This window comes from Chlamydotis macqueenii, chromosome 20 (assembly GCF_036417535.1).
Source record: "Chlamydotis macqueenii isolate bChlMac1 chromosome 20, bChlMac1.mat, whole genome shotgun sequence".
Classification (NCBI taxonomy): Eukaryota; Metazoa; Chordata; class Aves; order Otidiformes; family Otididae; genus Chlamydotis; species Chlamydotis macqueenii.
The window spans coordinates 6,994,437-7,018,946 of record NC_141575.1 but is presented as its reverse complement, the minus strand read 5'-3'; the positions used below and the strand labels follow the sequence as shown (position 1 = coordinate 7,018,946).

General features: G+C 62.1%; 1 protein-coding gene across 3 annotated transcripts; it reads left to right on the top strand.

The window, feature by feature from the left end:
• Window positions 1-452: 452 nt before the first annotated feature.
• Window positions 453-24,483, top strand: SH2D3C (SH2 domain containing 3C). Of its 3 annotated transcripts, XM_086764186.1 has the most exons (12): window positions 453-543; window positions 2,635-3,250; window positions 7,838-7,877; window positions 17,651-17,779; window positions 18,038-18,486; window positions 20,249-20,373; window positions 20,740-21,317; window positions 21,528-21,643; window positions 21,831-22,002; window positions 22,712-22,823; window positions 23,483-23,689; window positions 23,828-24,483. In XM_086764186.1, exons 1-12 carry the CDS (start codon window positions 504-506, stop codon window positions 24,001-24,003), a joined length of 2,760 nt encoding a protein of 919 aa, XP_086620312.1. In that variant the 5' UTR covers window positions 453-503; the 3' UTR covers window positions 24,004-24,483. The 3 variants fall into 3 exon arrangements, with proteins under 3 accessions (XP_086620312.1, XP_086620313.1, XP_086620314.1); XM_086764187.1 differs by lacking the exons at window positions 453-543; window positions 2,635-3,250 and adding an exon at window positions 4,316-4,425; XM_086764188.1 differs by lacking the exons at window positions 453-543; window positions 2,635-3,250; window positions 7,838-7,877 and adding an exon at window positions 11,774-11,925.
• The last annotated feature ends 27 nt before the right edge of the window (window positions 24,484-24,510 follow it).

The window sequence follows — 24,510 nt, the reverse complement described above, 5'->3', positions numbered from 1 at the left end:
CCACCTTGTCCTGCCTGGAGACACTCCTATGGTGCACCTCAAGGTCCCCCAGCGCAAGAGAACAGCTGGTGGTGGCCCTGCGGGCAGTGATGCCATCCGGCTGTCACCCCACCTGGCCCGATAAGCACAGGGGCTGAGCCCCAGATGTGCATGGTGGACCCTTATCTGCAGGGCTGCTACCCTCCTCCGTAGGGCTAGCACCCAGCGTTTTTTGGGTGTCCACATCTGCCAGGCATCCCCAAACCAGGACCCCAGAGGTGGTCCCTGAGCAGCCGGGCCGGTGCGAGCAGACATGGGCACTGGGAGGACCAGGGGGACAGCGGGAGGGCAGGCAGGGACAGAAGCGGGGCCGCGAGCAGATGACAGCACCAGGGAGGAAGCGCAAGCGAATGATGAGTGACTGTGACGGGGCGGGGGGGCAGGAAGGGAGGAGCAGGCAGGGAAGGGCTTCACGGTTATAAACTTGTCCCTCTCGGTCCCCGCGGCCTCCGACCGGCACGGCCATGGCCGAGGGCCAGAAACGAGGGAGCTTTAAGAAGTTCAGTAAGTGGCCGCGGGATGGGGCGGGTGGGTGATGGGGTGCTCACCTGGGAAGCCTGGCAAGGAGAGCCAATGCGTGAGAGTGAGTGTGAGAGTGAGTGTGAATATGAGTGTGAGCGTGAGCGCGAGTGTGTGCTCACACACTCGCTGGGTCACCACTGCCTGGGGACTTTTGGAGCAGAGAGAAGCTCTGGTCTCGTTAGGAAGCTCATTGGGGTGAGGGGCTTTGGGGGTTTCCATCCCCACAGCTGGGGATCAGCCCGGGTGCTGTTGGCTCAGGAGCTGGGTGCTGGGACTGGGACCAGTCTGCTGCAGCTCAGCCCTGCACTGGGTACCGGGATGCACCCAGGGGGATGCACAAGAGTGTTCGAGAGTCTTCACTCCCCAGATCCCATCCTTCAGGATGCATGGCTGGGGGTGCAAGCTGGTGCTGAGGGCTGGGGGTGGCCAGGGCCCCCCACCCCAGCATGGCTACACAGCAGAGGGATGGGGGTGACACGGAGGAGCTGGGGTGGGAGCCTGGGAGCGGTTTCCCGCCGGCTGCTCTCGGAGGAAGCACTTGGTACCCACCGGGAGCAAGCTCTGCTCTTTCTCACAGACCTCGGGTTTCCCCCAGAGCCCTGGGAGGCAGCTGCAGCGGCCTTCACCCCGCTTCCCAGCGCCGGGCTGCACGGGAGCCGGCCGCTGCTGCTGCTCTCTGCATTCCTGACACGATTCTGGCGCCAGAGTGGGGCTGGTCCCTCTGTTCCCCCGGGACCCCTCCACTGGCAAAACCCACAGCCCTGTCCCAGCTGGGACTTTCCTTTATGGTGGAAAGTGGGGAGATGGGGAAATTCCCCAGCGTTGCCTTTCCCACCTGGCCAGCCAGCGGAGGATGCTCAAACCCCGAGGGGACGTGTAATCCAAAGTAGTTTTGCCTTTAACCGTGCCCAGGCCACGAGGTTTCTGCCATGCAGAAGGGGTTTTTGGCTGCTCTTTGCCCCGTCCGGCTGCGGGGATGCCCTGTAGACCCCACAGATGCTGGCAGGGGTTGGGGGTCCAACCATGTGTCCCCCGGGTGCCCAGTTCCTCACACAGCACCGCTGCGATGTGCCGCTTCCTGCCTTGCCAAACTCACCATGCCTGGAGGGGAAGAGGCTTTGCAGAGCCCCCGGCAGCGTAAACATTGCAAAACCCCCGGAGGCATCCAGAGCACCAGGGCTCCGGCACTGAAACGCTGCTCTGCAGACCTGCGGCTCGCTTTGCCCCCGTGCCGCCATCCTCGCGTCAGTGCCCGCACCGGCAGTTGCACCGCAGCGGCACGCAGAGCCGAGCTGGGGCCGAGGTGTGAAATAGAAAGCCTCCTGCCAGAGTTATAAATACTTCTCCGGTGAAGGCCTTGCACTCAGCGCTTGCAGGTGGCAGCTGGGAGATGCGGGGAGGCTGCGAGGGGCTGAGCGCTCGGCCGAGGAAGTGGGGAGGTTATATCCTGCCCACAGCCGGGGCTGCCGCGCGAGCACCACGGGGCCCTGCGGCGATGATCGGTTCCTGCTCCACCGTGCTGGCGACGGACATGCACATGCGGGCACGTCACACATGGCCGGGACCCACATCCCCCAGGGAGACGTGCTGTGTCCCATGCTTTCAGGGGGTACGGCCCATGTCCTGAGGCTGCGGGGATGGGCACAGCCGCCAGCCCTGCCCCGAGTCCCCCGGGGAAGCAGGGAAGCAGAAGGTGGGAGGAAGAGATTTGAAATAATTTCTGGCATTGCCTGCTCGCCAGGGCTGGGTGTTTCTTCCTCCACCCCTACAGCTGCAGTGTGGAAACATAGCCGCCAGATTTGCCAGGGCACGGGGGATGTTTGCTCCCTGCGCGACCAGGACAGATCTGCCAGGGTCCCAGCAGAGACACCCCGAGCAGCATCACGTACTCCTCAGGCCACAGGGACATCGCGCCGGGCGGGGACCAGAGATGCAGGGTGTAACAGGGCTGACACCAGGCTGCACCACGGCACAGTGCCCCGTGCCCACCCCAATCTGAGACCGGGGGTCTCAAGACCCCCCACCATCATGGTGGTGGTAACCCCGCACTCATCTCTCCTCTCTCTTTGCCAGAGTTTTTCAAGTTCAAAGGCTTCGGGAGCCTGAGCAGCATCCCTCGGTCCTTCACCCTTCGGCGCACGTCCGTGGCCTCCAGCTCTCCCAAGAGCCTCCGGCTGGGTCTCCCTTCTCCCCACGGCTTCCTGGAGGAGCCCTTCGATAGCACCCAGGATGACCTCCACACCATGCCCAAGACCCCCGGCCCCTACGCCCGGTCGTCAGACATGTACAGCCACATGGGCACCATGCCCAGGCTGAACCTGGGCAAAGCCAAGAGCACCCAGAGCTGCCAGGAGAAAGGCACCCGCCGCGACAAAATCCCTCAGACAGCCCCGCTCCCCGAACCCAAGTCCCCTGAGATGTTCGGCACCCCTGACCCATCCTCATCCTCTGGGAAAGCACAGCAGGAGGAAGAAGAGGCTCCCCGGGACACCCTGGAGGCAATGACAGCTGAGATGCACCAGGAGCCTGTGGGGAATGTCTCCTGCCCTGGCACGGAGGCACTGAGCTCCAGCCTGGCTCTGAACCCCAGCCAAACCCCGAGCCCTGATGCGGCAGCGGGACCGGAGACAACCGATGGGGATCTGCCGGAAAAGGGGCAAGAGCATCCCGGCGAGAGCTCCCCGGACAGGTATGGCCCCATTGAGTTTGCTCTGCCCTCCACCGGCACCCCCTTTCTGCCTCCCCAGGGCAAGGGGAGGGGGCTGGGACACAGCGGGGTCCCCACGGTGCCCCCCCCTTGCCCGCAGTGCCAACGGGATGCACCTGGCTGGCGGGACGGCACGGCCGGAGCGCTCCGTGCCATGGCCAGGTCAGCGGCTCCATGGGAGCGAGGTTTCCTGTGGGATTTCTGCTCCCTCTCGTTTCCGGATGGGGTGGAAACATCTCATGGCCCCGCTCGGCCCCGGCATCCTTTTGTCCTGCCGGCGGCTCCGTTCCAGCGCCGGGACTCACTGCAGGGAGCTCAGACCTGCACAGTCCTGGCCCCCTCCACCTCTCACTCTCCTCTTTTCCACCCCCTCCACCCTTCTCCCCCTCCCCGAGCGGCTCTGCCTCTGTCAGGGCACAGGGGCAATCCCCAAAACTAACACCCTGTCCCCATTTCCGTCGGCTGCCAGTAACCCCGCCCCGCGCCAGGCACAAACCCCCCACTCTGGGCACAAAACCCACCCTCCAGGGGAATCTGGGGGCTCAGCTCTCTCAAATTAAGGTTGGGTTTTTTGGAGGGTTTTGACCTCAGAATCCACGAGAGGGGTTTTTAACCCACTGCCCATCACCTGGGCGTCTGGGCACAAGGGGCCAAATGGATCCCCGATCCAGCAGCGTGCATGGGACTTGGGGCACGGGTGGAGGCACCGACTCCAAATTTCTCCCCAAAACAAGGTCCCATCGTACCACTCCTTCCCCAGCCTGAATCTCCTCTCTCCTCACTCGGGTGGCCCCCGACGCCCCCGTTCCCCCAGCGCCGCCTCAAGGCTGGGGGGCTCCTTGCCCCAGCGCTGAGCGTTTGGGAGGTCCGGGTGGCCCCAGGAACGGGATGAGGAGAAGGAATTCGTGCCGGCGGTGGGAGCCAGGCTGTGCTGGCCACACATTCCTGCCGGCCGCGAAGGGAGGGCCGGAGGAGGGCTGGGACGGGAAGGAGGAGGGTCCGCCACCGCCTTGCGCGCCCCAAAGTCCCAACGCTCAGTGTAAGGCGGGAGAGTGCCTGGGAGAGCTTCTCCCCATCCCGGAGCAGAGGCGCTGGCCGAATCGCGCAGGACCGATGACAGCGGTGGGCAGGAGGTTTCCCACTCTGGGACAGGGCAGGTAAGGGGTCCTGGGCCCCCAACCACCCCTCACACCCCAGCACGGCGGAGGGGACGGAGAGGGAGAGGCTGAGAAGGGGGCTTCGCTTGGGGGCAGGCACAAAGCCTCAACGCGGATGATGCCGAAACTGCCACTCGGCCGCCAAGGCCCCCGGCCCCCGGCCGGTGTTTTCTCACGGAAAGAGCAAGCGCGCCGGCTGTGGCTGCTGAAACCGCAGTCAGACCTGGCGCCAGGGCAGAGCGGCTTGGGGGCTGCGGCCGGCTCGGGGGGCTCGGGGGCTTGGGGGGCCGGCGGCTCTGCCACATTCTCTGGCCAGCGCAGAGCCCCAATGGTGGCAAAGGGTCCCCACGGAGGGTGCGTGGGGCTCGCCCGGACCCTCTGTCCCCCAAAAATGACTTAAGTCCCAGGCCAGCACAGCTGGGAGCCAAGCGGCAGGGGCACGTGTGGGTCATCCAGCTGACTTGGCTTTGGGGACTGGGGAGCTGGGTCCCCAAAAATCGGGAGCCAAACGCTCTTTTGCATCATCTGGGGCTGCCCTGATGATGGGCGTAGCGAAGATGTTTGCCAGGGAAACTGAGGCACAAGAGTGACCGGAGCAGGACTTGGCATCAGGGACATTTCTGCCCCTCCGTGCTCTGCTTGGAGCCCTTGCCCCAGCCCCCGGCTCGGGGAGCAGCCGTTGCTGAAGCCATCTCCATGGCCAGGCCCTGCGTGGGGCGGGCGGAAGCGGGACCGGGATAATGCTGCGGCCCAGCCCTTCCTGCTGCGCAGGCACATCCCTGGGGATGGGGACAGTCCGTTCCCACCAGGCCAAGACAGGGGACAGGGCCAGCTGCCCAGCACAGGGTGTGCCCGTGCAGAGGGACCAAAAGTGGCACGCGGAGAGGGAACAAGCACGGCCTTGCGGCACATTTTTGCTTGCCCCCACCCAGAGCATCCCTGGTGAGGACAGACCCCAGACAGGCTGAGGATGCCCATGCGTGGGAGTGCTTTCCCAGGGATGCTCCCCACGGGATCAGGCCCTCTCGGTGGGGAATTTTGCTGCCGTGGGACAGGGAGCAGCACCCAGCCCGCGGAGCCGCTTGGGGCGAGGCGGTGGCTGTGACTCTGGCAGGGACACAGTGAGTAACGGGAGATGACCCGCAGGCAGGTCACAGAGCGGACGTGACTCGACTTCCCTCCGCGCGCGGCCGTGCGTGAGGCACGGGAAACGTCGCTTCCCGCGGGGCGCAGGCAGGGCGCTGCCCGCAGCTGCCGGCAGCCCGCTCTGCCAGCACTGCCAGCCAAAACCTCGAAGGAGCCAGCTCTGCAGAGGGGAAAACTGAGGCACGAGTTGCCCAAACTTGGTTCCCACGGGGCGCAGCCTGCCAAAACAAGCAGAGCCTGGGCTCCAAACCAGGGCTGGACCCACACGATCACCCTGGACTGTTCCCAACAGCCAGCCCAGAGCCTGGCACGTTTGCAAGTCACTGCGATGCCTCTCCGAGCCCAAAAGCAGCAGCCACCCTGCCGAAACCCCACTCCCCGGTGCCATCGCGGTAACGCCCGGTCCCAGCAGCTCAGCCACGGCCGCGCTCCAAAGGCAGCCCTGGAATTTCTCCCAGGCGTTCGGCTGCCCCCAAAAATGCCGTTTCCTCCAGGAATGCGCAGAACAAGGGGGGCTACGGCACTCAGCCCCCCTCCAGCCCCAGCTGCTGCTCTTCCCCGGTATGAGGGCCTCCCCTGCCCGGGCTCTCGCTGTGTCTCCCAGCTGCTCCCATGCTCCCAATTTCCTGCCCGGAGGCCCCCCGTCCTCCGGCCGGTTTTTCTCACGGCTCTTGCAGCAGCAGGCAGCTCTCTGCGGCCGTGTGAAAGGCAAACAGGCTGGAGAGGCAACGCTGGGGTGGGCAGGCAGCCTGCAGCTGCCCGCGGAAGTCTACGTCCATCCCTGCTCTCAAATTCTCCTCTATTTTTTTCACCCCCAAAAAAGTGTGGGCTTGATTTCCAGCCCCTTTTGTCCTTATGAGCAGCGGGGGATGTGGTTTCAGCAGTGGGGACTTGGGGAAGAGAAGCAGGGGTTGCCTGCTGCAGGGCTGGACACCCCGAGGGATTCACGCTGACCCAGTGGGCCAATGTCCGGCAGTGGTGTCCTCTGTCATTCCTGCTTCCCTTCCGGCAACTGATTTCCGAGCCACCAGGCACCATCCCCAGCCTGGAGGGAGCCCACAGAGCAGGAATCTGTCTCCCAGGGATGCCACCAGTGCTGCTCCCAGGAGGGGTTTGTGTGCCAGACCCCCAGAAACACCCAATATGAGGCAGGGGTCCGGCCACGGCCGTAGGCAGTAGGTGTAGCGAGGCGGCTCCTGGCAGGGGAGGGATATCCCAGGTCTTGGATTTGGTTATTTTTTAGTTGCAGCTCCCTGTCTTTGTGCTGGCGGCCTGCCATCCCAGGGCCCTTGCTGTTGCCCCATGCTTGGGCAGACGGCCTCAGCAAGCAGTGGGACGTCTGTGCTGACGCTTGGCGCTGGGGAGGTGACAGGTAGTGGGTTCTAGTTAAAGAAGCCCGGATTTTTGCATTTTATTCTGAAAGGCAAGACCTCAGGGTTGCACATCCCAGCTCAGGCTGTTACAGCCTCTCTCTCTTTGAACTCTCTGTTCCCGTTGGCCTCAGCCATTCAGACTCATACCTTGACCTACAAGGCCACAAAAAGCAGTAGCAGCATTGCTACATGGTCAGGAGAGAGCCGGGCCATCTGCGTCTCCCGTTAAATAATGACAAAGAAGCTGCCAGATCAGCTGTGTTTCAGGGTTGTTGGGTTGGTTGTCAGTAGGGCTAAGAGTGAACAAGCCACTAAAGAGAATGGGAGTTTCTATTGCCTGGATGCTGGGAGAGCAACTGTTGCAGTCTCAGCTGGGACGTTGCAGTTCTCCCCCGGCTTCAGTGGGAGTTTGATCTCTGCAGGGTTGCATAAGGCCGTACAGAAACCATCAGAAACGCTTGTCTGGGTGGCACGTCCCAACAGCTGCCTGCTGGGAACACAGCTCTGCCAGGAAACAGGGCACAGGGCCCCCCGCCTTGGCAGGCACCCCCGGCACCGTGACCCGCAGGGACCCCAGCCTGGCCACTGGGTCTCCCCAGCTCAGCTCACACGGTCCGAAGCCGATTTGGGGAGAGATCCTCTAAAAAGGCCTAATTCTTCCCTGATCGCATTAGGGAGGCTAAGCCCTGCGCCAAGAGTGGGCACGGAGCAGGCATGAACAGCGCTGAGGCCCTGGGAACCTCTCCCAAAACCGTGGCCATGCTCTCGGCCCCATGGCAAGGCAAGGGGCGCAGACCTTTGCTTCCCTCGGCTGTGCCACCGCTGCCTTTGACCTGACTGTCACGATTTACTGTCCTTTACTTACGTATTTTTATTTTTCCCCTTCCTTCTAGCCACCACGATGGCATGGAGTCTGGCAGTGAATACGTGAAGGTAAGACGCCGAGCGCGATCCCAGCCGCGGTGGAGGGAGGACGGTGGCCCCAGGGCTGGCCGTGTCCTACACCAGCGGGGTGCTCAGCTTTGCACCCGCCACCCCACCACCTCCTCCAGGCTCTCTCTTTGGCCCTGGAAGAAATTCCCTGCCAGAAATGGCAAGGCCAGGGGAGGCAGAGGAGACACAAACCCTGCGTGGTCCCCCCGATGCTGCTCCCACAGGAGCTGCCTGCGTTTCGTGCTCCCCATCGCTTGCGAACGCCGCAGACGCAGTAGCAACCTCCTCCCTCCGCCTCCACGTAAAGAAACGGAAGGGTTTGAGCCACTTTCGTGGCTGTCACATGAAAGCTGAGTGTAAATCTCTCCAAATCTCTTGCTTATCCTCCAGCAAACTATTAACATTCCTGAGGACTCTTCATGTCTGGCCAGAAATTCATTAGCGAGGCGCCTGGCTCCGGAGGAGAGCGGGCCCTTTGCAGGAGGCTGCTGGCACGATGGGAGCCAGGCAGGCGCAGAGGAAGGGTGGCAGGGACGCTGCGTGGTTTGGGAATGTAGCAGCCTACCTGGGGTGGTTGCTGCCATGCGATGGCCTTTGGGAAGTTGGTATGGGAAGGGCTGGAGCCTCCTGAATCCGGTTGCCCGATGGGGATGTAATGCTGCCGGGCAGACGTGGTTGGTGAGAAGTGACCTGAGGTGCGCAGCTTGGGTGGTGTAATTAGCACAGAGCCCTGAACCTTCATCTTTTGGGCTTGGGGGTCTCGATGACAGCTGTAGCCAGACACAGAAACGTGGGAAGCCCCCCATGGTGGCACCAACTGGCAGTCGGCTGGACCTTGAGCTCATCTGCTCCTCCTGACAGCGGTCACCTCGCTCCAGGTCCAGCCTTGAGGCTAAGGAGGACCCCACATGCCGTGGCTGGCAACCGGCAGCCTCTGGGCAGTGGGGTCAGGTGCGGCTTTTTGACCCACAGCAGAGCAATCCCCCAAGTGGGACGTCCCTCCTCTCCTCTTCCTTTAGCCGTGTGGGATTGGCAGAGCGGGAGCTCACAGGGCCGAAGCAGCCAGGCTCCCACGGGAGCGTCAAGTCTCCAGCTGGGCTTTGCAAGGTAAAGCCCTGGTGTGGGGCGTCGCGGGCTGTGCAGGAGAGCTCCTGCTCACGCAGGCAGGGCCTGCGAGGTCAAGGAGGTGGCGAAAGGCTGGCTGATTTGGGGAGTTTTCCCTTGCGCTCTCGGTGTGTGCGCCCAGAGACAGGCGCATTTTATGGCTGGTGAGTTACTAGATTGAAACAACGCAGGCGTGGAGCAACGGGTACGGCTTTGCCTTTGGGATCGAGTTCTTTTTTGGTGAGCCAGGAGAATTCCCTATTGGCCCATCTGGCTTTTATTTCTCACCTGTCCCCATGGTGTCCAGACACGGCCCGTGGGCTGTGATTTACACGCCACTTCCCTTCGGTCATGGAAGCAACTGATGGCTGCGGTGACGGCAGCTATTTTATTCAAATAAGTAATTATCTGAAGTGTGAGCAACTGGGATGACGTGGGCACTCCGCCTGATTGCAGGCACCGTGCCTGGCTAGGAGCCCGTGCGGCTGCAGGGTGCTCAGCACCCAGCAGCGTCCGGCCCCAGAGCCTGCAGGGATCAGCACGGAAAGGTGGCTGCTGTGCCCCGGATCCCTTGGGAGCAAGGTGGGATGGGTCTGGGACCCGCCGCTGGAATAGATCCCTGCTTTGCGGCTGGGAGGGAGTTGAGCAGAAGGGAAACAGTGCTGCTAGGGAGAGCGGAGGAAAGATGGAAAGAAAAGAGCAGGTGGAGGAGAGGGTCAGGAGGATGCAAAGCCCTCGTGAGCAAAGGCTCACAGGCAGATCTGTGTCTGGACGTGCGCTGAGGAACCGCCAAACATCAGCCCTTGAGCTTCAGCCACAAACTGGCCAGGGCCAGTTCTCCTGTCACCAAGCCTGCCGTGATTAGAGGTGCAACCAGGAGCTAGGGAGGATCGGAAAGCCAGGATCAATAAGCACTTGATAATTAACGTGCTTTAATAATAGCCTAAGGGTTGGTGTTTCCACGCTGCCTGGGGGATCCACTTGCCTGGCTCCGTTTGCTAACATCCCAGCCAGCCTAGCTTTGGCCCTCGCGCCGGTGAAGAAGCTGCAGAATGGCATTACCCTTCGGGAGAGCAGCAGCCGATAAAGTTGTCATGTGTCCTCGTGCGAACTCAGTCGGAAGTTTTCAGCTTCCCCCTGCACAGGGACAGCGTGGGCACAGCCGGGGCGCATCGCCCCGCAGCACCCCATGAGGCTTCCGCTCGCTCCCTCAGCGAGAGCCTTGGAGGGAAACCAGGGAGCCCATCGCGGGGGAGAAGCCTCGGCAGGAGGATGATTCACCGTCGGATCCTTTCGGAGCAACGTCTCCCAGCGCGCTGCCATCTGGTCTGTCCCTCACCCCCATGCAAGAGGAGAGGAAAGCCCATGCTCCCTGCCCATTCCGGTGGGCTTGCAGGCACCCACGGGACTCATGAGCACCCACCGCCCCATGTCCCCCACTCACAGGCTGCATGCTGCCCCCCTTCCTCCTGCGCCTCAGCCCTGTCCGGCTACAAATCCGCGCTGCTCTCCCGACTCCTCTCTCCCCTGCAAAACCAGGGGCAGAGCGTGGGCCTGGCGAGTGCCTCCGAGCTCTCTTTGTTCTGCGCGCAGGAGCCGCTCGGGGGACCTGTATCTCATCAGCCCTGTCTGCTGCCTCCCTGCCTGGGGATGCGAGGGGCTCGTTTGAATTAATTAGCGGGGAGGGTTCTGCGGTCAGTGGTAGCAGGAATACCTCTCCGAGGCCACAGCATCCCCCTGGGCAGAGGTGCACTGGGAGGTATGGGGGTCTTAGGGCCACGACATGCTTTGTGGATGGGAGCGTAAAGCCCCCCTGTTACCAAAACACGGCCAAATCCAAAACACAGCCAAATCCAGGCTGTGCCGGTGCGGGACAGAGCTGGGTACCCGGAGGGAGACTAGCTGGGTGCAGGCAAGCGGCTGCAGAGCTCACTGTTGGGTCTTGGGGAGCCCCTGCCCCTCCCTGTGCACAGGGCAGGGTGCCGGCAGTGGGTTCAGGCAGGGATTTCAGATTTTTTTTTTTTCAAGATTCAGGGCTGGAGCAATGGTTTGAGTCATCAGCACTGCCTCACACATCCCATACATGAAACCGTGGCCTTAATTAAACCAAAGTGAAGCCTTAATTAAACGCAACTCGGAGACGGCCTACGTGGGAAGCAGGCAGCCGGCGCCTCGCTGTGTGAGGCAGGCACCCGTGTCTCCCCCCAGAAAGACATCACCGGGGCGGGGGTGAAGGAAAACAGGGTGGGCAAGTGGGGACGAGGCTCCGTCTGCGCCACTGGGGAGAGCAAGTGGATTTGGGATGGGGAGATATGGGGTGCTGGGTCCTCTCAGAGGTGCCTGATCCCCTCAGAGGAGCCAGGTCCCCTCGGGGTGCCTGATCTCCTCAGGGGTGCTGGGTCCCCTCAGGGTGCCAAATCCTGAAAGGTGCCGGTTCCCCTCAGCGGTACCGGTTCCCCTCTGCGGTGCTCGCTCCCCTCAGAGGAACCGGTTCCCATCTGCGGTGCCCGGTCCCCTCAGGGTGCCAAATCCTGAAAGGTGCCGGTTCCCCTCAGCGGTACCGGTTCCCCTCTGCGGTGCTCGCTCCCCTCAGAGGAACCGGTTCCCCTCTGCGGTGCCCGATCCCCTCAGAGGAACCGGTTCCCTTCGCGGCGCGGAGGAGCCGGGGTACCGGTCCCCCGGGGGTCCGCGGTGCGGGCGGCCCCGAGGGGGCGGGCCGGGGCGGAGCCACCTCCCCGACACCGCCCCCCGTTGCCGACAAGGGATGAGGTAATCGGGGGAAGCGGCTGAAATTGAAGCCCGGCGGCGGCGGCAGCGGCGGTGCAGCCCGGGCCGGGGCAGCCCCGGCCGGGCGCGGCCCGCCATGACGGAGCGGTGCAGCTTGTGGAGCGCCCTGTCTGCAGCGGCCTGCTGCTTCTACCGCGGCTCCTTCATGCAGGTGCAGGTGAGCGGCGTGGCGTGGGGGGGGGACACGCGGGGCCGACCCGGCTGCCCCGCGCACAGAGAGAGAGAGAGAGAGAGAGACCACCCCCCCCCCCCCCGCTCCGCCCCGCAACAGCCCGCACGCGTGGGGGAAAGCGGCGGGGGTACGGACCCACCCCCGGGATGCAGCGGGTGCGAGGGGGGCGGCCTCCCCGGGGGTCCCGGCGGGGAAACCCCGCTGTCCCTAAGTCGGAGCTGGGTGCGGGCAGCGCGTGCCCGCCCGCGTCCATCGGGGAGCGTGAGAGGAGCAACCAGATCGGGGGCAGAGCTCAGCCCCCCTCCACAGCCAGCGCCACAGAGCCGGAGCCCCCCCACCCACCCCCCCAGAGCGGTGCTTTGACAGGCAGCACAAGTCTCCGAAGGGAGCCCTCCCCCGCAGCAGGTCTCATGGAGGGGTTTAGCATCCCCCCCAAAAGCAGCACGTGCTGGGAAGCATCACTGAGCGCAGAGGGGAAACCGAGCCCGGACGAACGCGCGGCTCCTCGGCCTGGCTCTGTGCGCGCTGCACCGCACAGGTCTGCGGTGGGAGAAAGCCGGGACCCATCTGTCACCCATCCTGTGGCGCTTCCAGCGCCGCCGCTGTCTGGGCACACGTCTAGGCGTCCTATTTTTGGACTCTGGCATTCTCACAGGAGAGGCAGGGCACAAGGAACGGGTCCCCTCATTTACCGAGGCAGAGAGCAGAGGTGCTTAGGATCGCAGGAGCCAAGCAAGGCTCCGGGCTGAGGCAGGAGCTGTAGCAGACTGCAAGTTAGAAGAGAGCCGGCAGCCAAGAGAGCTGGCAGTCTTGTTCAGTTCTCCTGCTGAGTGAGGTAGGTGCTGAGCTTTAGAGATTATGCTGGGTAAGACGGAGCCCAGAAGCAGCATTTCAAGTCTTGTCATGATTGCGGCTGATCTCAGTGCAAAGCCAGGGATTTTGATTGCTAGTGGGGGCGAAGAGGGAAAAGCAGAAAAGCTTCTCCTGCATGTCCAAAGGCCGCTGAGCAACGCAGGAGGACGTGCCCTAGCGCAGCAGCCCCTGAGCTGCACAGCACGGTGGGTGATGGGGTGCTTTCAGCGAGCTACTGCCAGAACAAGGGAGAGACAGGTGGGCGTCTGGCTCTCAGGGATGCGAGAGGGGATGGAGGGCACTCCATCCCGACCCCAGAAAGAGTTAGAAGTGAAGCCCTAAGTGCTCACCTGGCTCTGCCAGATCTTTCACCATCTATTTGTGTCCAAGCGTGCCCAGCAAACACACACTGAAGTCCCCATGAATGACTGGAGCGCTTCCAGCTGACAGCCGCATCCCCGCTCACCGCCAATGGCAGTGCACCCAGCCTGGGAAGCACTGACATCATTTCTGGCCAATAGCAGCTCCGAAAAGGGATGCAGCAGCAGCCGCTGCCGCCGTCTTGGAGTGAGATAAGTAATATATAGATGGATGGAAATGTGTGTATACACACACCCCATCACTGCACCGGAGACCTGCTGCCCCAGGGCAGCGGTAGCAGTGCACTCCACCACCCCACCGCACGCCCTGGGGCACTTGTCCCACCTTAGAGCACCCAGATGTTCCTGGCCATCAACCCCAGCTGCACCCCACCCCTGCCAGCCAGACGTAATTGCTCCAGAGCTGCCACAAAGGAGCACAGAAAAGGAGAGAGAAGACCCTATGGGTAGCCACGACTAGCCCTATGAAGGGCTTTGAATGCCAGGACAAAGATCTTGAGTCAAGGTCTGCCTTCACTGGGGACTCCTGGAGATGTGGCATCCCCAGGAGATGCCTCCCATCACCCATGGGGTGAACATATGGGCTGGTGCCTTCTCAGAGGCCATTTAGATGCCCAGAGTCATTGTGAGACAGGACAGGGGAACAAATGATTTCTTTTTCATGTGAATATCAAGATCAGTAGGATGGACTGGCTCACAGCAACGCATGCAGACCAAGAGCAAACTCGTAATGACTTGAGGGCTGGTTGTGGTGGGATTGTGTCGTTGTGGTCGCACTGGATGGACCAGCACAGCAGCCCTGAACCAAGCAGGCACGCAGACCCGTTCTTGGGTTTGCAGTGATGCTGGCTGTCTCAACAAGGATGTTTGCCCTGGAGTACTTCACTGAAGTAGCCCATTGCCAGGTATGGAGGAAGCAGAGAAGACTCCTCGTGCAATGCTGGGGCTTTCCCCATACACCTGCTCCAAATACCTTGTTACTCCATTTCCTCCCAGTTCTGCTTCCCAGGCCCTGCGCCTGCTCTGGCAGCCAGAGCAGGGGTGGAAAACTCCAGAAGGGGCTGGGATTTCCCTAGTGAGGGTCCCAGCACAGGGCAGGCAGCACGAGGGCAGGAGGGAGAGCAGATGCGCTCGCTGCCCCGGGGTTAGTCAGATGTTATCGGCAGAGGAGCGGGGTGGGGTGCGAGTACACCTTGCTCTCCAAGCTGACTTCATCCTCAGCTGCAACTCCTCCAGATCTGGGAGGGGAGAGCAGGAAAGCAGACTGCAAATCGTTCCTGTTTCATAAGACTACCTTTGCAAGGAGAGAAAGCCAAATGCCAGCCTTGGAAGCTCTCCTTACACCAGGCAGAGCAACAGCCACGGTTTACATGTACCACGGCTTTCAGCACCCTCCAGCTCTTGCCCTTCCACTGCCAGTTCCAGTCCTTGCCCCTCGGCTGGGACTGGAGGTGCTTCCTCCCCTAAGAAAGCCGCAGGGAGAGTCAGGGAAGTGGGCAGGGATGGAGAGCTCTGGGAATTGCCTCCTCATGGGGGCTGCCCCCGTTGCAGAGCAGCACCGGAGGATTCCCCAGCCCCGGGACTGTGAAACAGCCCATCAGCGCGCTGAACGTGACGGAGGAGCTCTCCTTTCTCCAGCCAAGCCAGCTTGGCTGCTGGTTGGGATTCCTCAAGCAGAGCTTGGCATCGTCCCTGGCAGCTCCTGAGCTGGTTTGTCTGATGCAGCTGGTTCGGAGAACCGCTCTAATCCCCGTTTCTTCCCCCTCAGCTGGAAGAGGCCTTGGGGCTCTCCGTGCAGGAGGCCAGCACCACGCACTCGAGCTAGGTGCTAGTGGAAGTCAAGGCTTTTCCCCACACCCAACACACTAGTATGCGAGACCTCATGCCGGGCTGTGCATCTTTTGATGTCCTCTTGGCACAGCCGAGTGCGCCAAGCGGTGCCCTTTTCAGCGCGGCGCTCAGACATCCGCTTACACGCTCCTGACAGCGCTCGGCCGGCCTGCGCCGCCTTGCCATGCCGTGCCTCGCCGGCACCCGCGCCGCGGCGCCCGGCCAGCTGGCAGCCCGCGAGCCGGCCTCCTCCGAGACACGCTACCGAGCAAAATCAATCGCTGCTGAAGGGCTTGGGGGCTAGAGGCAGCGTGTCCCTCCACGGCACCTGGGTCGTTTGCACCGAGGGCTCGCGTCGAGCCCCACTCCCGTGCTGAGAGCGGAGCAGCCGGATGATTTTGGCAGCAGCTAGTGCATCTTGGAAGAGCGAGACTCGCAACGAGGACGAGTCACATCACATCAAGGAGAAGGACTCCCCATGATCAGTCGCCTGCTGCCTCCCCAGCTATCGTAGCCACACAGCCACTCCAAGCAGTGGTTTTTGGTGGCCATGCAAATCCAATGGGACCTCATTGCCCAGCCAGGGGACAATGCCCTCCGCATGGCTGGAGAAGATGGCTCACAGCACCCTCGGCTCACAACTGGCCTTCCTCCTCCATCTGCAGGATGAAAAACCTCCCTCACCCCTCCCAGACCTCCTGTTCCTTCCTGCTAGCTTAGCACCTGGCTCCTGGCACGGATACCAGCCGGCTGCTGCCCAAATCCAGGCTTGGAGATGCCGGGCACCGCTCAGCTGGTTTTGTGTTTGTTATCCCACGCATTTGCATGGGGAGGATTTGGGGGAAAAACCCAGATGTACAACACCGAGCAGAACAGGTGCTAATCCCTGCTCCAGGGGTGGTGGGGGGAGCACCAGCTCCAGACCGCTCCCAACTCAGCTCTGACAGCTTTAGCCTGCACAGACAGGAGAGGCTCCCGGGAACATCCCCTCCCTGCCCCAGAGTTTGGGGTGAGCCGTGCTGCAGGGAGGGTGCTGCAGCCGAGGGTCCCCCACCACTGCTCATCTGGGCCAGGTCTGCTCGGTGGCGGCGGGATGGTTGTCATGGAAACAGCATCTGCTCGGCCTTGGCCCCCCGGGAGGCAGCCGGACCCCGGCAGCATCCGCTGGCTACCATTTATTTTTAATAGGGTTCAGCAGCGCCGAGTGGCTTTGTCTCCACAAGGGCCCCAGAGCGGCAGCGAGCGCTCGGCTTCCCGTGACCCTCAGTCAGGAGGGGACACACTGGTGTCTCCTGGTTCAGCTCCCCACGGCTCCAGCAAGCAGGACCCTCTCACGGGGAGGGGAAACGTGGTCAGATGAGTTCAGTCCGTACTGTTTTCCCAGGCTGCTTCCACTGTCCCAGCACCTTTTGACTCAATAGGAGCTGGGAAGGGAAGAACAGGGGCAGGTCCAGGCTGGTGACGGGGGTGGAGCACCTACCCCAGGAAAGTAGGGGACCGGGGGTGAGGCTCCTGCTGAGGGACTCGGTGGAGTCCCAGGAGCACCCCAAGAGTGGTGGGTACAAGGCAAGAGAGCAGCGCAGTGCTCCACACTTTCCTCCACTCACAACTGCTAGAGGAGCAGAGCATCTCACAGCATCTCACCCTCACGAGCACCACGGAGCTGGACCTGCCCGCCGTGCGTCCTCACGCTGGTGCTGGCACTGCCACCGAAGGTGGAGCCAGGCCACCAAGCCACACTCGTGGGAGCGTTGGAGTGGGACACCCTCTAGCCCCATCCAAGCTTCCTGGTCCACAGCAGTGGCACACACATCCCCCTCGCAGGACAGCACACGTGTCCAGGATGCAGGGGGGAGCAAAGCCGCCCCGCCAACCAAGGGAACCGGCCTTGTGTGGGGAGCCCCAAGCCTGCGCTCGCCTCCCCAAACGAGCACCAGCTCCGGCATCCTTGGCTGCCCTCCAGGAACGCTGGCAAAGCAGCGGGCAGGGAGCGCGGCCGGCCCCAGCCAAGGGAGACATGACGCCATCCCTTGTGTCTCCAGGGGAAGGGAGGGGGCAAATTGCATCCCCAGGCTCAGGTGCACCAGTGCCGGTAAAAGCTAATTTCGATGCAGAAGGTTCCCTTTCCATTTGTCATTACTATTCATGCCACCATCAGGCTAAACACAAAGTTAACCCTTTGGAGGGGGGACCGCAGTAGATGGTTCAAGGAGGAGGAATAATGCAGTTTTCCTCCTGGAAGGGCGCTTCCCGCAGCGGTTCGGCACTGGAGGTGCTCAAGAGGGAGCTGGGGCGGGTTTTCTCCTGCCCAGCCGTGCTCGGCTCTGAGCTGGGGCAGAGGGACAGTGCGATCAGGCATGATGGGGACATGCCACCAGGAGACCCTCCAAGTGCTCCTGGGGGCAGGACCTGGCCATCAACAGGCACGTTACCTCTTTGTGACAAGCAAGTGATTCTCACACACAGCTCTGAGTTACCCGTCTCCCGGGGACGGGTCTGCTCCTGGTGGGTGGCATTGCCAGTGCCCACGCCATGGAGGGTCCCACATCCCTCACACGCGGACCCAGCCAGCCTGTCCCGGGGTCAGCCCTTCCCTCTCCTGGCCCTGCATTGCTGCACCAGCTGACGTTCTTTCCTCCCCTGTACAGTTCTCCAAGGAGAAATACATCCTCGACTCATCGCCAGAGAAACTCCACAAGGAGCTGGAAGAGGAGCTGAAGCTGAGCAGCACCGACCTGCGCAGCCACGCTTGGTACCATGGCCGCATCCCCCGGGAGGTGAGTGGCCCCAGGCACCTTTTGCTTGGGGAAAGTACCCCAAGGCCACACAAAACCACCGGCCTGTCCTGCTGGGAAGCCTCTGGGCAAGGGCTTCATCAGCCCTGAGCTGCCTGGGCAATGTCCTTCTGCTGCTCAGAGCCATGGGCAAGAGGAACGAACCAGTGTCCCAGTGGGGCATCCACCCACGCCCCCCAGTCCATCAGTGTGGTCCCAAGAGTGTGGCCACACCTGAGCCACTGCCCTGTCCCCTGCCAGGTGTCGGAGAGCCTTGTGCAGAGGAACGGCGACTTCCTCATCCGCGACTCGCTCACCAGCCTGGGCGACTACGTGCTGACGTGCCGCTGGCGCAATGAGCCCCTCCATTTCAAGATCAACAAGGCGACGGTCAAGTCCAGCGAGGGCCATACCCGTGTCCAGTACCTCTTCGAGCAGGAGAGTTTTGACAACGTGCCCGCCCTCGTCCGCTTCTACGTGGGCAACCGCAAGGCCATCTCCGAGCAGAGCGGAGCCATCGTCTACTGCCCCATCAACCGCACCTTTCCTCTGCGCTACCTGGAAGCCAGCTATGGGCTGGCCAACGGGAAGCATGGGGGATCCCACAGCCCCACCACCCAGAAAGGGGGGCACATCAAGAGAAGGAGCATCACCATGACAGACGGACTGACGGCAGACAAGATCACCAGGGCTGAGGGGTGCCCCAGTAGGTGAGCATATGGTCTCGTCCCGGCTCAGCTGGGCGGGGGACCAGCCCCTGGGAAAGGGGCAGGGCCACGCTCAGTTTGGGATCAGGGATGGAAGAGGGAGACGAGCAAAGATCTAGGAGGAGGAACTGGTACCCAGCTGGAACTGGGGTTTTCTCCCAGGGCGGCTGCCAACCACTCTGAGCTACCGCAGCAGACGCCCAGCGAGCAGACATGAGTTTAGCATCACAGGCCAGAAGCCAGTGTTTTACGATCACCCAGTCCAGGCTCACCAGCACGTCAGGACTTGCCAGAGGCAGGTAGCTGGGCCTTCCCAGGCAGATGCGAGAGGAGAGCCAGTCCCAACCACCAAGAGAGGATTTGTGGGTTTGTTTTTGAAGCGGCCTTTTAATTTTAGAGCCCTTTCTGCTCAGTTGGAGTATTTGCAAGGAGTTACCAAGCAGAGCTGAAAGCCTGATAGGCAGGATGAGACCGATGGAGCTGTGCGGATGGGTGACTGCTCAGCCCCCCGATCGCAGCCTCCACGTGGCTGATTTGCTCACATTAACCTTGGAGCAGCTGGGCTTCTCCAGAGGCAGAGAAGGTGATTTCCTTTGCACAGGCTGCTTTTGGCAGCCCTGGGCTGCCCAGAGCCTCGCAGGGAGGGCAGAGCCACGCATACAGCCTCACACCCGGCAGCCGAGGGGGAACCCACCTACTCCTGTCTCTGCAGCGGGACAGAGCCTGTCCTGCAGCCTGCCGTTGAACCAAGCTGCTTTCTCACCACCCCGACCTTCTCAGCCCAAGGGCAGGGTGAGAACACACCAGCAGAAAACAGGCAACCAACTGTTTTGGCAGGGAAAAGGAAAACACTTGGACTTCCAGGAGAGCATATGTGTTTCCAGAAGAAGAGCCCAGCTCCATCAGTCTTTCCTCGCCCGTCACGTTTTCCCCAAACCCCTTATTGCTGCTGCTGCTCTCCCATCACAGAGGCACAGCGCCCAAGTCTGAACACATCACAGCAGCCCAGCCCTCACCTGTGGCAGGGAGGGCAGCGGATTACCTGCCGTGCCTCCCTGCAATCCCCGCCACGCTCAGCCCACGCCAGACACAGCATCTCTCACAACACCATTGTCTCTGGGTGTTTGCATCAAGCCACAACTGCTGCCCCCCAACCCAACACCTCCTCCCTTGCTGTGCAGCTCCTTGAGCGCTGCAGCTCACTGACCCAGGCACCTCAGTGCCTTCAGCAGGCACCTGCTTGGCTCTGACTCCAGCTTTCAGGCACTTCCCACCTCTCCCAAGCTTTGGGTTAGAGCAGCAGCTAATCTAGCCACGCTGACACAGCTCTCAGGTGGAAATAGAGTCACACACCCAGCATCAGATACCACCTTGCAGCACAGCCCTAAAAAACTGCCCCCCCCCATGAGGTTTTTTTGCCAGACCCACTTCCCCACAGCACCCTGGAGTCACCCCAAAGCAGTACCTTGGCATCAGGGCATCCTCCTCCTCCTCCTCCTCTGCTACCCAGGACCAAGCTCCCCACAGGCAGGGTGGTCTCTGGTTTATATGGGCACTGACCCCTTCTGCTCCCAGCTGCCCGCGGAGACTGCCCACTCGTTGCTCCAGCTGCGCTTGTCAGGAGTTCAGCTCGTTAGGGGTGGTTGTGGAAGGAAGTGATGACCTGAGGGGAGGTGATGGGGCAGCAAACCCTCATCCCAGCCCCTCTGCCCTTGCCCTGGATCTGGTTTTAGGGACTAACCTGCCCCATCTGCCCCCTCCCTAGCGTGTCCCTGCCCCACCACAGAGACATCATTCGCAACTGTGCCGTCAGTGTGGACCAGATCCAAGATCTGCACTCCCCGATGTCCCCCATCTCCGAGAACCCAGCGTCGCCCGCCTACAGCACAGGTAGGCATCACCGCTCCATCCCACCGGGGATGCGGGTTGGGCTGGGCTTGGCACGGGTGCAATGCAGGGACCTGCGGTAGGGCCAGAGCTGGATGTAAAGATGAGCCCCTGCGTCACTCCCTGCTAGTGAAACCCCATCCAGCTCTGCACAGGAAAGAAAACTGTCCTGACGGAGGGCTTGAGCTGAGGATGGGACCTCAGCCAGTCCTCAGCCGCATCATCGTGCGTCTGTCCTGGGACCAGCTGAGTCCCTTGGGCCAGCGGGGCTTTCCCTGAGCTCCGCGTCCCCAGGCCGACGCATCCGTGGTCCCTCCGCGTCTGTGTATTTCCAGGCTCTAATAACGAGGTCTCTCCTGCTCCCTGCAGTTACACGGCTAAAGCCGCATGCCTGCCAAGCGGCTGGGATTGCTCCAGCCTCTCCAGTCATCAGAAGGTCCAGCGAGCCCCAGTTGTGTCCGGGGAACAACAGCAAACCCCTGCCAGATCCTGCCCACAGCACCCACTCGACTCCCTGCCACGGGTACGCCCGCGCCTCCCCGTCTCCCTCCGTGAACAGCTACAGCGACCCAGACACGGGTCATTACTGCCAGCTCCACCCCGCCTCGCCCGTCAGCAGAGACCGGCCAGCTCATGACATCAAGCAGCTGCCCACAAAGAGCTACGTGGAGAGGCTAAAGGTGGAGGAAGGACAGAGAGGGACTGTGGAGAACGGCTCCGGGGAAGCAGAGGCAGGGCAGAGGCTGAAAGGAGAACTGGACTTCATGGGCTTTGTGCCCCCCACCACGGAGACGACCTCCTCCTTCAACCCCGCAGCCTTCCAGTCCCTGCTCATCCCCCTGGAGAACAAACCCCTGGAGATGGCTGTGCTCAAGAAGGTCAAAGAGCTGCTGGCAGAGGTGGACGTGAAGACGCTGGCCAAACACATCACCAAAGTGGACTGCCTGGTACGGCCGGGGCCAGGCGGGAGGGACGGGCTCCGCCGCGCTCCCATCACTCCGGGTTGGCCGAGGATCAGAGCTCTCCCGAGCACTGGAGCATCCCTGCTGTATCAGCCGGGGCAAGCAGAGACTGGGCTGGGGCAAGGAGCTGCCCAAGGCCACTTCAGCCCCTCCCTAATTAACAAAGGTCTAATGAGCTCTTGCCTTTCTTGCCAGGTCGCCCGGATATTGGGTGTGACGGCAGAGATGCAGCGGCTCATGGGTGTGAGCTCCGGCATGGAGCTGCTCACCCTGCCCCACGGCCACCAGCTCCGTCTCGACCTGCTGGAACGGTACGGCACGGCATGGCACGCCACGGTGGAGGCGAGCCCACCGGGCTCCCCGGTGTGGCCCAGCTCCCCTGGGGTGTCCCCAGCTCGGCGTGGTGGGGGGGTCTGCTGCACCTCCCGGGGTGAAGGAGCCCCGGGAGCATCCCCAGCCCCCCGCGCTGACCCCACTCTGCGTCTCGCCCCGCGGCAGGTTTCACACCATGTCCATCATGATCGCCGTGGACATCCTGGGCTGCACGGGCAGCATGGAGGAGCGGGCGGCTCTGCTCCACAAAACCATCCAGCTGGCCGCCGAGCTGAAGAGCACCATGGGGAACATGTTCAGCTTTGCGGCTGTGATGAACGCCCTGGAAATGACGCAGGTACGGGGACGCTGCCTCCATCCTGGGCTCAGCCCCCTCACCCAAAACGCATCCCTCTCCCAGCGTCCTGCAAGCTCTGACACCCATGGGGTGGGAGAAGGGGGAAGATGCCCAGGGAGAGGCATGGGGCCACATCCACTGGGATGTAAGCAGGGAAGGGGAAGAGACATCCCCTCCACGGAGCAGACGGCCCAGTCCTGCTGGGATCCGATTGTTTTTTCGGTGGTTGGGCTTTTTGTTCTCTGCTGGGCTGTGTTCCTGAGAGGAAATGAATCTGCCCTCCAGTACAATACAAATCAGTCTCAAGGCCGTGGCAGCAGCATCTCCGGGCCACACTGCTCCCTTTGGAAGATGAAAGGAGATTAAAATTCAATTTTAAATCGAGCCCAGCTGGGAAGTCTTGCTTCCTGTCTGCACAAAGGAGGTGGAACAGCTGCCCCCTCCCTGCCTCTCATCTTCAAGGCCGCTGCCACGCGGAGAAGCCGCTGTCCTGGGGCGTGGGGAGCGGGGAGAAGTCCTCAACACAGCCTCGGTGACAGGGACGGGCCATCTCTGGCTGTTTTGGGGAGCAGGCACTGCTGCATGCAAGGCCGGGGGCCATGGCTTGGAGGCCAGGCTGTGCCCCCCAGGAGCACCCTGCGAGCCCGGGGCTCGGTGCCCAGGGGCTGTGCTGCCCCCAGCACCCTCCATCTGCCCCTTCTGCTTTCAGATTGCCCGGCTGGAGCAGACCTGGATGGTGCTCCGGCAGCGGCACACGGAGGGCGCGATCCTCTACGAGAAGAAGCTCAAGCCGTTCCTGAAGAGCCTGAACGAAGGGAAAGGTAACGGGAGCAACTGTTCTCTCCCTTGCCTGCTCCTTCCCGCTTCGGCCGGACACAGCCTCACTGGAGAGGGATGCGTTTGAGAGCTCTGACCCTCTCCCAGCCAGTGCCATACGCTTCGCTTCTGGCCGCTGAACGGGCAGGGCCCGCTTGGCCTCGGCTGCCCCTTCCTTCCCAAGGAAGCATTTCATAACTAAATAAAACCAGCAGCTGGGCACAAACATGACTCGGCGGAGCCAAACCCTTGTGCTCGCATGGCGGTGCGTGCCAAGCCCAGGGGACAGGGTGGCCAGTTGAGGAAGATGAAAAGCCACATCTCTCCAACACCCAGCGTTCTGGGTTTGGCAAACCTGCTCCCCAGTGCAGCTCCGGGGAACGCGGACGCAGCCTGAGCGGGGACATCAACGCTTCCCTCCCGGCACAACCAGAAAGCCCAGCTGGGAGCAGCTGGTGTTGAATGAGGCGATGGCCCCGGGCACAGCGGTCGCAGAGCCGCAGCCACTGCTGTGCTGCAGCTGAGCCTTAAAGCCTCTCCCGGGAGCACGGCAGCAGCCTGGTTTTGTGGGGTGGTGTGGCCAGGCGAGCGCTCCACGGAGCTGGGGCAGATGGGGAGGGGGACGCAGGGCTGGACAGGGTCCTCAGGGTGCCTCTCTCCACAGAAGGGCCGCCGCTGACCAACACCACCTTTCCCCACATCATGCCCCTCGTGACTCTCCTGGAGCGGGACGAGGCTCTCACGGACAGCCCCGAGCCCTGGGACACCACCGACAACGGCGTGGAGGTGGTCATGGCCCACCTGGAGGCAGCGCGGATGGTGGCCCACCACGGCGGGCTCTACCACACCAACGCCGAGGTGAAGCTGCAGGGTAAGCGATGAGGGTGGCAGAGCCCCCTTCCCTCCACGACATTCCCAGCGTACAGCTCCACCCCAGCAGTGGAGGGAGCATCCGATGAGAGCAGGCTTCCCGTCCCATCCCCGTGGGTCTAATTTTCCTTCCCTGCAGGTTTCCAGGGCAGAGCGGAGCTGCTGGAGGTCTTCAGCACCGAGTTCCAGCTGCGGCTGCTCTGGGGCAGCCGTGGGGCCGAGAGCAGCCAAGCCGAGCGCTACGAGAAGTTCGACAAGGTCCTCACCGCCCTGTCCCACAAGCTGGAGCCAGCAGTGCGCTTCAGCGAGCTGTAACCCCCCCGGGTGCTGGGAGAACCCCCCAGCTCCCAGCCTACCCACTCCCACAGCAGCTGTGAGGAGAGATGGCCCAGAAGGGCACCGAGGCACAGATCAGCAGTTTTGTGACAAAGAGGAGGAAAACCACCCACCTCCTTGGGACATGAGGCGCCAGGGGCTCTGTCCACACCGCTGCCCCGAGGGATGGGGACAGTGCCCAGGCAGGCCAGTGCCGGCATCCACCATCCAGCCCCACCAAGGTCTAGGACTACACGGTGCCCTTCGGTTTAATTTCTTTTCCATCTCTGTCTTGCCCACGGCCGCTGGATCCCGCTTGTAAATAACGTTCTCACGATCACTTCTCGATGTACAGACTTGTGAAGGACGGTTCTTGTTGTAAATAATTAGGCTCATGTGTTTCGTCTTGTAAATACGTGTACATATCTCATGGGTTCGGGTCTTACACACAATAAACTTTTATGCTGTTCCTCAAGGGGATCCCCTCTCCTGTGGGTGTCATTTGAA

Coding starts and splice junctions, on each gene's coding strand:
- SH2D3C (XM_086764186.1), top strand. CDS start 504: ATGGCCGAGGGCCAGAAACGAGGGAGCTTTAAGAAGTTCA. Junction 22,003..22,711: donor ACGCCCTGGAAATGACGCAG/GTACGGGGACGC, acceptor TTCTGCTTTCAG/ATTGCCCGGCTGGAGCAGAC. Junction 23,690..23,827: donor CGCCGAGGTGAAGCTGCAGG/GTAAGCGATGAG, acceptor CCTTCCCTGCAG/GTTTCCAGGGCAGAGCGGAG.